The following is a 14,851-nucleotide window of genomic DNA, read 5'->3' on the forward strand; positions in this document are numbered from 1 at the left end:
GCAGAGTACGTCACGCCGGAAGTCGTCATTGAAAACAAACTGGTTTCCGGTCAAATTGAGTCACGCAGTCCAAAACAAACCAGTTGGCGATCACATATCAATTTAGCCTGATAAAGATTGGTATAAAAGGTTTGTGTCTCGTGTAGGCAGAGTTGAAACTGCCGAGGTACACCCAATATCCCGAGTTTCACAACAGCTTTAGAAATGAAGGAAACCACGTTTAACTACAATATTATTCCGAGACGAACGGTAGATGAAGTAATCGTCTGATGCGATCTAGTTTTACACAACTTCAGAAACAACAACTAATCTTTACATATGTCAACAGAGGAAGTCGTGGCTTTATTTCTGTCCATCTCGGAAGTGCCGTTGGCTCATTGTATGGGTTCTCTGCAAAAAACGTTAATGGCGGAGAGCCAAGCTGTCGAAAAGTCAGGTCGCCGACGTTATTCTTACCGTGAAAGGTCCAGTACCGAGAACGGAGAGAGCAGAGTACTCCAGTTAGCGGCGGAAAAAGCTGAAAATGAAGATGTCAGTTTCGACAACGATGGCACAGACACAGGTAGTTCATTCCACACACACTGAATCAATATAACATACAAATTATTGTCCAATATGTGTGTAGCTTACTGCTGTATAATTGATTGCAATCTAACACACAGAGGTCATTTGATCAAGTTTGGGGGTTCATTTATGAAATGTAGCCCATAACAAGTCAGGAGATAAAAATCGGTTCAAGTTATTGCCAATGTTGACACTTGCCTTACTTCCAACAACAACAGGTCACATGTAGACCACAGTGATACCAAAGCAGACCCAGATCCATCATACTGTGGCAGTGGATCAAGCCTCCACCACACCCCTCCACACATGCAGCCTGTGGCCATATGTTCAGGACAGGAGGATGATGCCTGCACATGTCCACACTGGAGAGAAGCCTTACTCCTGCTCCGACTGTAACAAGACCTTCCACAGACAGGTAGGTACTGGGTAGATGTAGCAAAACGTGATTTCAGCTTGTGGTAAGAGTGAGTTCTTTGGAACTAGCTACTCTGAGTGCCAACCTACACATTCTGTTTTTATTTGGCCGACAGGAATCTAACACAAACTACTACACCAAGGGGGGAGGCCTCTGCCTGCCCGCGCACCTTCTTCCGTTCTGACGGACGCAAGCAACACATGCCCACCAAGAGGACAGGCCCAAGCCGTACATGTGCTCGCACTGCGGCAAATACTTCTCCAACGCCACGGCGGTCGCCGCACACGGGAGAGCAGCCGTTTCCGTGCCCGTACTGTGAGAAGACGTTTGTGACCGCCAGTGTGGTGAAGGTGCATGCCCTGTGCCACCTGAGTGAGCAACCTCGCCCGTGTACCCAGTGTGAGAAGAACTTCAGAACAGTGCATGATCTGAGACTTCAGCTGGTGACAAGGCCCTTCCTGTGTGAGAAGTGTCCCAACGCCTTCAGGACAGCCAGGATTCTGCATAACCACAAGGTCAGTAAAGTTAGGTTGACAGGACTGGTCCCTGGTTTTGCTGTCAGTATACATGTAGGTAGGAAACACTGTTCATAAGGGTTTGGGGAAGTGTAGGAGAGATGCAGACTCCTGTAATTACTCTTCACAATACTACACAAAGGTATACTAGAGATCTGCTTTGAGAATGGTTGTTTTTTAAATTAAAATATTACCGTATAAAAGGACTGCCATTGAGAATGAGCATAGCTAAATGGGCAGCCTAAAAAAAACTAACATTGTTCCCTGTATTTGGTCCACCACATGGAGGACTGTGACCACGCCTGTAAGGACTAGAACAAGACCTTCAAGACACCCCCATCACCTGTGAGGACTGCAACAAGACACCCCCATCACCTGTGAGGACTGCAACAAGACACCCCCATCACCTGTGAGGACTGCAACAAGACACCCCCATCACCTGTGAGGACTGCAACAAGACACCCCATCACCTGAAGCTCCACTCGGAGGACACGCCCTACGTCTGTCCCGACCGCCTCACCCTCCACTGCCGTACCCACGTTGCAGAGCCCAAGTCCAGGAAGACGCGCCACGAGTGTTCCATGTGCCTGCGGGCGTTCACCAAGGAGAGACACCTTAATGTTGAGCACGGCGTCGAACCGTCCATCCCCCCCGGGTCAAAGTTGAACTGTCATCTGGATTGGAGGCGAAGACTAGGACAGGTCAAACCCAAACCGCCTTGGTTCAGGTGTAACCTGTGTCGGGTTAGTTTTACAGGTCTGAACCAACTGGATAACCACATCTGTGACGAGGAGAGACGGAGTCAGAGACACAGACAGTTACAGCAGAACGAGGATCACAATGAAGAAGTCAGAGCAGAGTTTGGTGTTGAAAGAAGAAAACGTGTTCCTGTCTTATAGACTACTTCTGCCAGTGTCTAGTAGTACACTCCATAGACACCAGCTTGTGTCAGGGAGTGCTGTAGCAGGAAAAACAGGTCTAGGACCAGTTGTTAAACCACAGCTTGTCAGGGCCGGGGAGTGCTTTAGCAGGGAATACAGGTCTAGGACCAGTTGTTAGAACGCAGCTTGTCAGCACCAGGGAGTGCTGTAGCAGCAAGAACAGGTCTAGGACCAGTTAGACTGCAGCTTGTGTCAGGGCCGGGGAGTGCTGTAGCAGGGAATACAGGTCTAGGAACTGCTAGAATGCAGCGTGTGTCCGGGTCAGCAGGAAGAACAAGTCCCAGGCCTGTTTTTATGATTGTAGCCAACCAGGGAGTGGGACAGCCTCTGACCTTGTTCCAAGCACCTGCAGTGAGGTTCACAACTTGTAGAGTCACAGCACCATCTACAGGCCAAACAGTGAAACAGCAACACCCTCTGTGACTAGTTTACATGCCTGTGGTATCATCCACAGCAACACCCATAGCCAGACCAGTAGCAGCAGTATAGTATCCAAACCCATAGTAACACTAGTAAATCCCTTAGCAAAACCTCTAGTGACAAGTCTCACCTGTAGCAGCACCAGTCACCTCCAGACCAGCAATGACATCACAACTATGGCAGCACCAGTAACTCCCAGGTGAAGACCAAATAGAAGCAAATGTTTTTTTTTTGTTAAATAAATTATATAGAATAGGGACAGGGAGGGACCGTTTTAGTTGCAAAATGTTTTGCTACAGCGTTTAACTAATGAATTCACCCATGGCTACTCCTCCACGCTAACAGTTGGCTGAAGTAAACCCTGATGAGTGTCAATGAAAAGACCCATTGAAACATCTCTCTAAAACAAAGTTTACTGCCAAAAGCCATTGACAGTAAGAATGTACACAGTGATAAATGCTATTTGTATGACCATACAAACTGATCAGATATACTTCAAGTTCCTTTCATAAAGAACAGTCATTCTAACATGCAAACACAACCTTCTACAGGATGAAGAACTGATTATGTGAACACGTTTAGGATTACAAATGTGTTAGTTTACTATTCTAACATTTAAGACTTGGAAGATTTGATTAAACAGTTAAGACTATAAAAGTTACACATGTTCAATTTCTTGTTAGGTGTACAGCTTTGACATAATCCACTGTGTATGTTAAGTCTGATTTCCTCCACAGAACCAATAAATCTTCATTTGTTTGTTTCAGCTGCAATATATTTCATATAGTGTTATTCTCAGAGAAGTAAATGAATCCTACAGACACTATGAAAATTCAACCTTGTTGGTTAACCAATTATGTATCTATAAAATTCTGAAATGTAAAAAATATAAGTAGAGTTTTCCTAAAACTGAAATGAATAGTTTCAGAAGTAGGAGTCCCATCAGACTTCGGACGGTAAACTAGCTTAAACAATAAAACATATTTTTTTTACTTAAACAATACATGTGTACAGTAGTTATGCAAACAGTTCAAAGAATGATAAGGCACTAACCGAAAAGGGACTTCTCTCTGAATTTAGTTTCGATCTACATACTGAAAACACACAACAGTAACATGTTTAACAGTCCAACATTTTAACCAAGAAAGGAAAGTCTTTCGAGTTTCAGAGATTGAGTGATAGTCTTCACAAAGTCCATCTCACCAACTTGGAGAGAGAGAAGCCCCATAGTTAAATCTATGTATTGAGTGACAGTCAGCAAGTTGTGTTGATCCTTTCAGACCGTTGTGTAACCCTGTGTGGTCGTGGTCAGACCGTTATGGTGCAGAAACAGCATCTGGTCAAGGCCCTCTGGAGGAATATTGGTTCTCTTCCTCTGTATCACCCCTCCTCCATCCTGCAGGAACATCTGGACGGCACTGCCTGCGACAGCCGGGGCAGCCAGGTAGGCTCGTGCCACTTTGGCCAGCAGGGGAGCTGTCCTGATCTAGCCTTCCACCACTGTAAAGGCTCCACGCCCAGGGTGGCCCCCTTCTCTGCTCTGAAGACAGACAGCTCAATGTCCACTGTCTCTTCCACTGAGGGCTGCTTGTTCTGGGACTGGGAGCCGAATAGGTCCCCTAGAAGGAACTCCATGCCGGTCTGCTGGGAGGCGGGCTCCAGTTTCAGCTCCATGTTATCAGTCTCACTGTCGTCGTTCACAGAGCTACCGGTGGCTTCCTCGTCTGAATCACTCTCGGTTCCCTCTTTGAAACTGACCGGGGTGATCTCCTTCAGCCTTTTGCTTCTTCTCAGGACGTCTCCCTCCATATCTCCTGATGATGAGGTGGTTGAGGAGGATCCCCTCTTCTTCCTCTTCTTGCCCCCTGGAGATGCTGCATCGGCCCTCCTCCGGTCCTCCTCTACGATCCGGACCGCTTCTTTCTTCAGACAGGCGAAGGTGGTCGCCTGCTCCCTGACGTCCATGAAGCCCAGGCCGTGAAACTGGGGGTCGAGGGCGCACGCTACACACAACACCTGGTTGATCTGGGGGTCGTTGTACCGGCAGGAAAGGCCCCACCTTATCTTCTTTTTGAGTTCCTTCAAGATGGTGGAGTCGTTGCGATGGCGGGGGTGGGGGGCGAAATGTCGGTCGAGCAGGCCGGTGAGGATGGGCTTGACCAGCGAGAGCCTGGGGAACAGTTCCTTGGCCAGGGTACGGCACGCCACGTCAAGGGGTTTCAGCATGGAGGAGAGATCCTCCAACACCTTCCAGTCAGATCGCTTGGGAGGGACGGGTACCGATGAGTTGGAGCTGTCGGTGGTGTCAGAGTTAGCACAGGCAGCGGAAGTGGAGTTTGTGCCATGTTTGTCAGCGGTTTTCAAAGCGGCAGTCGCCCCTGAATCCAAGTCAGTGGGACTTCCTGTGTCTTGTCCAGTTTGGATCTCACTGTCTATTTGTTTTAGTGTCTCAGAGATCATGTTTTGATAGCGGAGGAGCGTCTTAACCACACTGTAAAGCCCATTCCAGCCTGGTTTCCCATAGGCCCAAGCCTTCAGCTCAGCCGTCTCCTGCTTCTGTAGGACTGAGATCAGTTTCCTGGCTGGGTGAAGAGTTACCATGTCTTTATCATGGAGGGAGAAGAGGCTGTAGAGAAGGTGTTGGAATACACTGAGGGTCTTTGAGATGATGGAATGACCCATGACTTCCTCTATGCAGCTCTGAACGGCTGTGAAGAAACAAGGTATGGGTGGAGAGTGGGACTCCTCGCTGGTGGAGTTGGCTCGTTCGATCGCTCGTTCCAGACCTGAGAGATCATCAGAGGATATGGAGTCCTCCATCTCCAGGAATGTGGTGGAGTTCGGGTGGTGGGGACGGGCACCTCCGCCAACCCCTTCTCCAGTTCTCTCTCTCTTCTTCGGACCTACCTTCGTCTTTTTCCATCTCGTCGCCCCCAAGCAGGATGAAACTGGGCTGAGAGATGTCCCACTCCTGAGCCATGGACCTCACTGTAGCCTCGACCATGCTCAGATCCATATCCCCAGTTCCTGTCTCACCCAGATGCTGCGTGGCCAAAGCCAGGTTATGGGAAGTGAAGTCAGCGTTGATGAAATGGGCCCAAAGGGTGGCGTATCTCTCCTGGTCTCCCTGCCAGTCATGACACCACACGTCAGCACTAACAGCTACGTGGTGAGATACTTGGTTCTGGGTCTGTGAGCAGAAACGGGCAGCTTTTCTTGTTGAGGAGCTGGGTTTGAATTGAACTGGAATATTTGGCTTGGAAGTGTCATCCTCATTATACCCAGTGCTGTTGGTCAGCAGCTTGGCCCAGTTCTTTCTTCCCTTGGTGTGTACATCCCTCAGCACCTCCTCCAGTAGAGAAGCTGAAGGAATCTCCTGGCAGGATGGCAGCAGGTTCTGGATCAGCTGCTTGAAGCCCTCCCCCTCCACTGTATCTGGGGGCAACAAGTCTTTAATGAGGAAGTTAGTGATGGCTGTGGTGGTTTGATTGGTCAGGAAGTTAGAGAGCGTTTTCTGTCCCGGTGTAGCGGTCGAACTCGGTGTTACAGTATCGGTCACTGCTGAACTGCCGTTCCCACTCCAAGTCCAGTCCTCATTACTGTAGTTGTTGGTGGTTCTGTGGGTTGAGGGGCTGCTAGAATGAGGTGCTCTGCCACCCGTACTGTGGTAAGGCCTGAAGCGTGAGGACGAAACCCAGGGCTTGTTGCCGTCCTTGATGACGTCCCGGCGCTTCATATGGTGCATCTGGACCAGGTGGTTCTCCAGGTGGGTGACAGTAGCACTGTAGTCCACGTGTTGACCACACAGCTTGCACATGACTTTGTCCTTGTCCAACGGCTGGCCGTTGGGGTCCGGCTCAAACCCAAAGAACTCCCATACGGGGCTGTTGGGCTGAGAGGGGCTCAACAGTATCTCAGCACCCTTTACAAAGTCGTACTTCACGGTTGTTGCCAGTCCCGTCTGATTGGTGTTTTGAGGTGGGTTGAGGACAGGGGTGGGGTCAGTGGTATCAGTCTGTAACCCGCTACTGACATCACTGATGACTGGCAGGGGGCTCCCTGATTGGCTGTTGTCTGACCAGCTGTAGGAGCCATTGGTGTCTGGGAGACTGCTAGTTCCGCCTACTGGCACGACCTGGATGTCACGGAAGATTCGCAGTAGGATTTCCTTGTCCCCGAATTCACACTTGATGTTCTCACCTGTGAGAGTGACAGTAAGAGAGAGAATATTGTGTTTAATAACAGTGTTTGTGTGAGTCAAAATATAGGTAATGCTTTATTTTGCAGCTCCCTGATCAGCTACCTTTTACTACAAGATAACGTAATTCCATAATTATTACCCAAAAACATACTTCTCCGTCACATGGGATGAATACTAGGAAGCTCCAATTGTTATCAAGTAATAAATAATATTATACCAGTTCATAGCACCTAATAACATTCATTCTGTTGCGCTAGAACTCCCAATCACAAAACGTACCTATCCCTAGACCCAGCATGGCAGCGTACTCCTGGCCAATCCAGACCTTGAGTTCTGTCCCCTCAGGGATGGGCTGGGAGACCCTGTAGAAGATCTGACCGCGGTACTGGAACACCGTCAGGTTGTGTTCTTCCTCGCAGGCAGCACACGCTACATACCTGAACAGGGATGAGAGGCATGACAATGCAGTGAAATTAACATTGCATAGCCAATGGAGCGGTTTCCCCAGACACAGATTAAGTCTAATCCTGGACTAAAAAGTATTCTCAATGGAGAATCTCCATTGATCTTGCTTTTTAGTCCAGGACTAGGCTTAATCTGTGTCCTGGAAACAAGCCCTAAATGTATATCTTGACTAAAGATGATATTCAAATAGATATGAGATAAATATGAAGTAGGGATGTCTGTTTGGACATGAGAAACATAAATTACTAAATAAATGACATTGTTATATTCATTGGGTTAACTAATAAGATCACTAAAGGAATACATGTTGGAATTGAAAAAGGTTAAACAGATCGCTAACAACCTGAAAGACTAAATGCAGACATTGTTTCAAACATAACTTCTCACCTCATCCAGTTTGATTTGTTTTCATCCGAGGCATCTACGAAGTAGTAGGAATCATTTTCTTTGATCTGGGAACAAGAGAAGAGAATCAACTATTAGCTGATTTGTAGACCAAACTGACCACATTTGCATCTAGTTTACAGTGTTTATCTATCAAGACCATACTGAACGAAATGTAAACGCAACATGTGTTGGTCCCATGTTTCTTGAGCTGAAATAAAAGATCCCAGAAATGTTCAATACTCACAAAAAGGTTATTTCTAAAAAATGTGTTTACATCCCTGTTAGCAAGCATTTCTCCTTTTTCAACATAATCCATCCAGCTGACAGGTCTGGCATATCAATATGCTAATTAAACAGCATGATCACTATACAGGTGCAGCTTGTGCTGGGGACAATCGTTATCAGATGTCTCAAGGTGATGGAGCGTGCAATTGGCATGCTGACTGCTGGAATGTCCAGCAGAGCTGTTGCCAGATAATTGAATGTTAATTTCTCTACAATAAGGCGCCGCCAACGTCATTTGGTTGCTGGATCGAATCCCCAAGCTGACAAGGTAAAAATCTGTCATTCTGCCCCTGAACAAGGCAGTTAACCCACTGTTCCCCGGTAGGCCGTCATTGTAAATAAGAATTTGTTCGTGACTGACTTGCCTAGTTAAATAATTGTAAAAAAATATATATATACTATTCTGTTACACAGCTTCCGTATTCTGTTACACAGTTTACAACACTTTCAGAAAGTATTCACACCCGTTGACATTTTCTAAAATGAATTTAAAATGGATTAAATGGAGATGTTTTGTCACTGGCCTACACACAATACCCCATAATGTCAAAGTGGAATTATGTTTAGACATTTTTACAAATTAATATCAAATTAGAGCTGAACTGTCTTGAGTCAATAAATATTCAACCTTATGGCAAGCCTACAATTCAGGAGAAAAATGTGCTTAATAAGTCACATAATAAGCTGAATGGACTCACTGTGTGCAATAAGTGTTCAACATGATTTTTAAATGACTACCTCATCTCTGTACCCCACACATAAATATATGTAAGGTCCCTCATTCGAACAGTGAATTTCAACCACCAATTCAACCACAAAGACCAGGAAGATTTTCCAATGCCTCGCGACGGGCAACTATTGGTAAATAGGTTAAAATAAAAGCAGACATTGAATATCCCTTTGAGCATGGTGAAGTTATTAATTACACTTTGGATGGTGTATCAATACACCCAGTCACTACAAAGATATAGGCAACAACATTGTAGTTACTCCACAATACTAACCTAATTGACAGAGTAAAAAGAATGACGCATGTACAGAATAAAAATATTCCAAAACATGCATCCTGTTTGCAACAAGGCACTAAAGTAATACTTCATAAAATGTGGCAAAGTAATTAACTTTTAGTCCTGAACACAACATGTTATGTTGGGGCAAATTCAATACAACACATTACTGAGTACCATTCTCCATATTTTATAGCAGGGAATTCATCCTGAGGGGCTGCAGTGGCTTGTGGGTCTGTGTACCCACGTTCATACACCCCCCACACACGTGAGCAAAACATTTTAACGTCCCCCAAACTGCAAAATCTATGGCAAGGCCTGAAAATAGTTGTCTAGCAATGATCAACAAACAATTTCACAGAGCTTGAAGAATTTTGAAAAAAAGTATGGGCAAATGTTGCACAATTCATGTGTGGAAAGCTTTTAGAGACTTACCCAGAAAGACTCTGCTGTAATCACTGCCAAATTCTCTTCTACTCAGGGGTGTGAATATTTCTGTATTTCATTTTCAATACATTGATAAAATGTCTAAAAACATGTTTTCACTTTGTCATTATGGGGTATTATTTGATTTCAAGCTATAACAACAAAATGTCGACTAAATCTAGGGGTATGAATACTTTCTGAAGGCCCTGAACATATTCTGTTACACAGCTTCCATATTGTAATAAAACCGGCAGGGAGTGTGGCTCGAACCCTCAACCTTCTGGCCAGAAGCCCAGCGTGCCATCGACTGTGCCACAAAAGCATGCTGAAGCGGCAGAGTAGATATCGCGCTTATAAACCAGGTTCGCTTCAATATTCAGTTACACCGCTTACCTATTCTACACAGTGATTTAGTCAGGATGGTGGATCAGGCTAATATCCATCGGTCCATACTGACAGCCCAGGCTAATATCCATCTGTCCATACTCACAGCCCAGGCTAATATCCATCTGTCCATACTCACAGCCCAGGCTAATATCCATCTGTCCATATTCACAGCCCAGGCTAATATCCATCTGTCCATACTGACAGCCCAGGCTAATATCCATCTGTCCATACTGACAGCCCAGGCTAATATCCATCTGTCCATACTGACAGCCCAGGCTAATATCCATCTGTCCATACTGACAGCCCAGGCTAATATCCATCTGTCCATACTGACAGCCCAGGCTAATATCCATCTGTCCATACTGACAGCCCAGGCTAATATCCATCTGTCCATACTGACAGCCCAGGCTAATATCCATCTGTCCACACTCACAGCCCAGGCTAATATCCATCTGTCCATACTGACAGCCCAGGCTAATATCCATCTGTCCATACTCACAGCCCAGGCTAATATATATCTGTCCATACTCACAGCCCAGGCTAATATCCATCTGTCCATACTGACAGCCCAGGCTAATATCCATCTGTCCATACTGACAGCCCAGGCTAATATCCATCTGTCCATACTGACAGCCCAGGCTAATATCCATCTGTCCATACTGACAGCCCAGGCTAATATCCATCTGTCCATACTGACAGCCCAGGCTAATATCCATCTGTCCATACTGACAGCCCAGGCTAATATCCATCTGTCCATACTGACAGCCCAGGCTAATATCCATCTGTCCACACTCACAGCCCAGGCTAATATGTATCTGTCCATACTGACAGCCCAGGCTAATATCCATCTGTCCATACTCACAGCCCAGGCTAATATATATCTGTCCATACTCACAGCCCAGGCTAATATCCATCTGTCCATACTGACAGCCCAGGCTAATATCCATCTGTCCATACTGACAGCCCAGGCTAATATCCATCTGTCCATACTGACAGCCCAGGCTAATATCCATCTGTCCACACTCACAGCCCAGGCTAATATCCATCTGTCCATACTCACAGCCCAGGCTAATATCCATCTGTCCATACTCACAGCCCAGGCTAATATCCATCTGTCCATACTGACAGCCCAGGCTAATATCCATCTGTCCATACTCACAGCCCAGGCTAATATCCATCTGTCCATACTCACAGCCCAGGCTAATATCCATCTGTCCATACTGACAGCCCAGGCTAATATCCATCTGTCCATACTGACAGCCCAGGCTAATATCCATCTGTCCATACTGACAGCCCAGGCTAATATCCATCTGTCCATACTGACAGCCCAGGCTAATATCCATCTGTCCATACTCACAGCCCAGGCTAATATCCATCTGTCCATACTCACAGCCCAGGCTAATATCCATCTGTCCATACTCACAGCCCAGGCTAATATCCATCTGTCCATACTGACAGCCCAGGCTAATATCCATCTGTCCATACTGACAGCCCAGGCTAATATCCATCTGTCCATACTCACAGCCCAGGCTAATATCCATCTGTCCATACTCACAGCCCAGGCTAATATCCATCTGTCCATACTCACAGCCCAGGCTAATATCCATCTGTCCATACTCACAGCCCAGGCTAATATCCATCTGTCCATACTCACAGCCCAGGCGTATTTGAGGCAACTCAGAGGGCCGCGGGTCAACTCTCCCACGAAGGGTCCAAACGTCCACCCCTGATGCAGTGACAGGGTCTTGGCAAACACCCCCGCCTCTTCCTCCTCCGCTGACCCCCCAGACACAGGCCCACTGCCCCATCTCCGCAGGCTGAGGCACGGGGGGATGGAACCCACCGCACGGGGGTCACCGCCCTCCAACCATGGCTCACCGCAGACCACCGTGTCTGGGATGAAGTGAAGCAGTCTGTCATTACCGTGGCCAACGCCGAAGTTACCATGGCCACTGCCGAAGTTACCATGGCCACTGCCGAAGTTGCCTTGGGAACCGTTGTCGTTGTTGTAGTGTTGACTCTGTTCTGAACCTGGGTAGAGGTGGAGAGGGAATTAGGAGAATCTGCCTGGACTGTGGATGGAGGAAAATGCACACCGGAATTAGGCTGGCAGTAGGACACCTCTGTTCTCTTCCACCAAATCTCAAGTATACATTTAAAATAAATAGAATATGAGTAAGCAGACTGCAGTCTCTTTCCCTCTCTTACACACACTAAGGGGGGGGGAAATATGTACAGTTAAATATAGAGATATTATTTGACGATATATCGCAATTTCTTTTCTTTTTTTACAATAGCGCAATATTTTTTTGAGCTAGTCAGTTGTACCTGCACCAAAACTCCAGTATTTTTTCTTCATAGCTTGTTCACCATGTTTAAAAAAAATGATGAGCAAAACATCAGCGCTTATTTAATTCAGGACTTTCCATGACTGATCAAAACTCCTGTTCATGGCGCTCTCTTGCCCCTTTGCAGCAGACAGTGAGCAATATGTTTGGACATTGAATCACAATATCAAATCGCAATACATATGGAATCGCAATACATATCATATTGGCACCTATGTATCGTGATAATATCGTATGGTGAGGTCCCTGTCAATTCCCAACACACACGGCGCAAATAACTTGCTTATTACACACCTGATGTCTCTGATTGACGCATGGAGGCTCCAACACCACCATACACGAGTTGATAAAACACATCAGGGTGGTGAACCCTTAAATGTGATCTCAGGTTGGTCGGGCTCCCAGTTTTGCACGGAACTATCCTTCGGCACAACCGACAAATGGCCTCGTCCTTATTTTCAGGCTCCCCTTTATCATTTGGTTTTACACCAAAATGAACCCAGACTGTGGATGTAGCTCTTTTCTTTGAGACAAGATCCATCGTTCAATGACTAAAATGTGCCAGTTAGCACAGTGAAATAGGTTTACCTGGATACCTCGATATAGCCTAAAGATTAGGCCTACCGATGATGAAATCATAAACGGTTATCGATTTACACACAATCGTTACCAATTTAGAATGTTTACAGAATATACCGCGTCTGTATATTTTACTTAATTGCCAACAAATTCAGCAACATATCCGACGAACAACAAGTTAATGTGTACGATATCAGTGACCCTTAATGGCGATATCCGATACTTCTTTCGCATCGAGGATAGAGTTTGACTGACATCGCTGGATGACCAATCATATTCAGGCGTTTTGGTGCGTTAGCAAATCATCTTCAAGTATTGAGTTGTATATAATGCACATCATGCATGACAGCGAGTGAAAGAGAGAGAAAAAAATCGACAATAATATGTCCCCAAAAAAGCATAGGCTACAATTCTAAAAACGTTTCAATGTAGACTCACCTGATGGCTCAAAATAGTACCCATGCCCAGACGTTGCCGATATAAACTCAGAAAATATATCAGGGTGTCGTAGTCGCAGGTGATGTCTTAGATTGCTCGTGTTTCCTCCTTTGACAAAAACAATCCTCCGGCATAACCGGCAAACCGCCTCATCAATATTCTGAGGCTCTCCTTTCTCGTTTGGCTTAAAACCAAAATGCACCCAAATTGCGGATTTGACTTTGGGTTTAGAGACAAGATCCATTCTCACGACCGACCATTATAATCTACGTGTAGCAGTAGCCTTCACTCCGTTGAGGGCTGGTCCTTCAATCTGGGTGCGCTCGTTCTACTGACCGCCCAGTAACCTACCCCGGCGTGGCATGCGTGCACTCGATATACCGGGCTCAATTTTGCAACGGTCACCAAATGTACAGTTATTTAAAAAAAAAACGGAGAATTTTTTTTATACAAGTATGTAAATATCGAGTACTATGGATGGGCTGCATGGAAATGTAGGAAGACAACTCTACAGAGATTGTCGTGTTATACCACTGGCCTATGCGAAATGCACAGCATGGAAGTGAGTGAAATTGAGAGAGAAATCGACACTGGGTAATTTAGTCATGGGGAAAAACACATCGAAGCCTACAATTCTAAAACGTTTGAAATCTACATTCAAAGTTTGAATTCCTATGCCAGTGCAAATGACTTACAGCAGAGCAGACTCACATGATGGATCAGAGTAGTAGTATCCATTCCCAATATAAACTCAGAAAAACAGTGGGATGTTTTAGATTACTCGTGTTTCCACGTTTGACACAAACAATCCGACATAACCTGCAAACGGCCTCATCAAGAGTATGAGGCTCTCCTTTGCCGTTTGGCTTAAAACCAAAATGCACCCAAACTGCGGCTTTGACTTCAGGTTTAGAGACAACACCCATTTTCACGGCTGACCATAGCCTATAATAATAATAACCAAGGAGTCCGCACGCTTCCCAGCCGAAACCGTTCGGAAGAGTTCGTGCTTATATTATGGCGACATTTTCTGACGTTTTGGACGTCGGCGATGGTTTTTCGGATGTTCGGGCGCACAAAACATTTTCTGGTAGCAAGGTGAAGTTCAGAGCCGAAGTCTATGTACACCCCTTCCTCGGTGATTGGTCAACAGTAGGACTCTACAATAAGGTCTTTGTTGTCGTCCAACGAGAGACGACTCGTTTTCATACACTTTTTTTCATTGAAAAATACTGCACTATACATCTTAGTTAGATGTAAAAACATCAAAATGAATGACAGATTTCTTGAGTTATGTTAGATTCGTTTCTGACTATTTTGAGGACGTACAGGTTACGGCGTCTCAAAATGGACAAACATTACTATTGCCGCTTTCTTCTCGGTTTTCAAGCGAAGGTCTTTTTTAAAAGACTATACGAGTGCACTCGTTCGGTTCAACTAGCCGAGTTTGGCTAGGCACCAGTTTAACTTCTT

The 14,851-nt window shown here is 45.8% G+C and overlaps 2 protein-coding genes across 2 annotated transcripts; one reads left to right on the plus strand and one right to left on the minus strand.

Moving 5' to 3' along the window:
* Positions 1 to 130: 130 nt before the first annotated feature.
* On the plus strand, positions 131 to 3,628 carry LOC123742406 (zinc finger protein 26-like). The gene is made up of 4 exons (XM_045716389.1): positions 131 to 562; positions 783 to 979; positions 1,095 to 1,494; positions 1,783 to 3,628. The coding sequence occupies exons 2-4, from the start codon at positions 918 to 920 to the stop codon at positions 1,807 to 1,809; spliced, it is 489 nt and encodes a 162-aa protein (XP_045572345.1). The 5' UTR covers positions 131 to 562; positions 783 to 917; the 3' UTR covers positions 1,810 to 3,628.
* Positions 3,629 to 4,235: 607 nt separating this feature from the next.
* LOC123742549 (uncharacterized) lies at positions 4,236 to 14,474 on the minus strand. Its single transcript, XM_045717611.1, has 6 exons — positions 13,379 to 14,474; positions 11,635 to 12,044; positions 7,909 to 7,973; positions 7,336 to 7,493; positions 5,763 to 7,055; positions 4,236 to 5,641 (listed from the first exon to the last, which is right to left on the minus strand). Exons 1-6 carry the CDS (start codon positions 13,620 to 13,622, stop codon positions 4,236 to 4,238), a joined length of 3,576 nt encoding a protein of 1,191 aa, XP_045573567.1. The 5' UTR covers positions 13,623 to 14,474.
* Positions 14,475 to 14,851: the final 377 nt, after the last annotated feature.

Source organism: Salmo salar, chromosome ssa04, assembly GCF_905237065.1.
Source record: "Salmo salar chromosome ssa04, Ssal_v3.1, whole genome shotgun sequence".
NCBI lineage: Eukaryota > Metazoa > Chordata > Actinopteri > Salmoniformes > Salmonidae > Salmo > Salmo salar.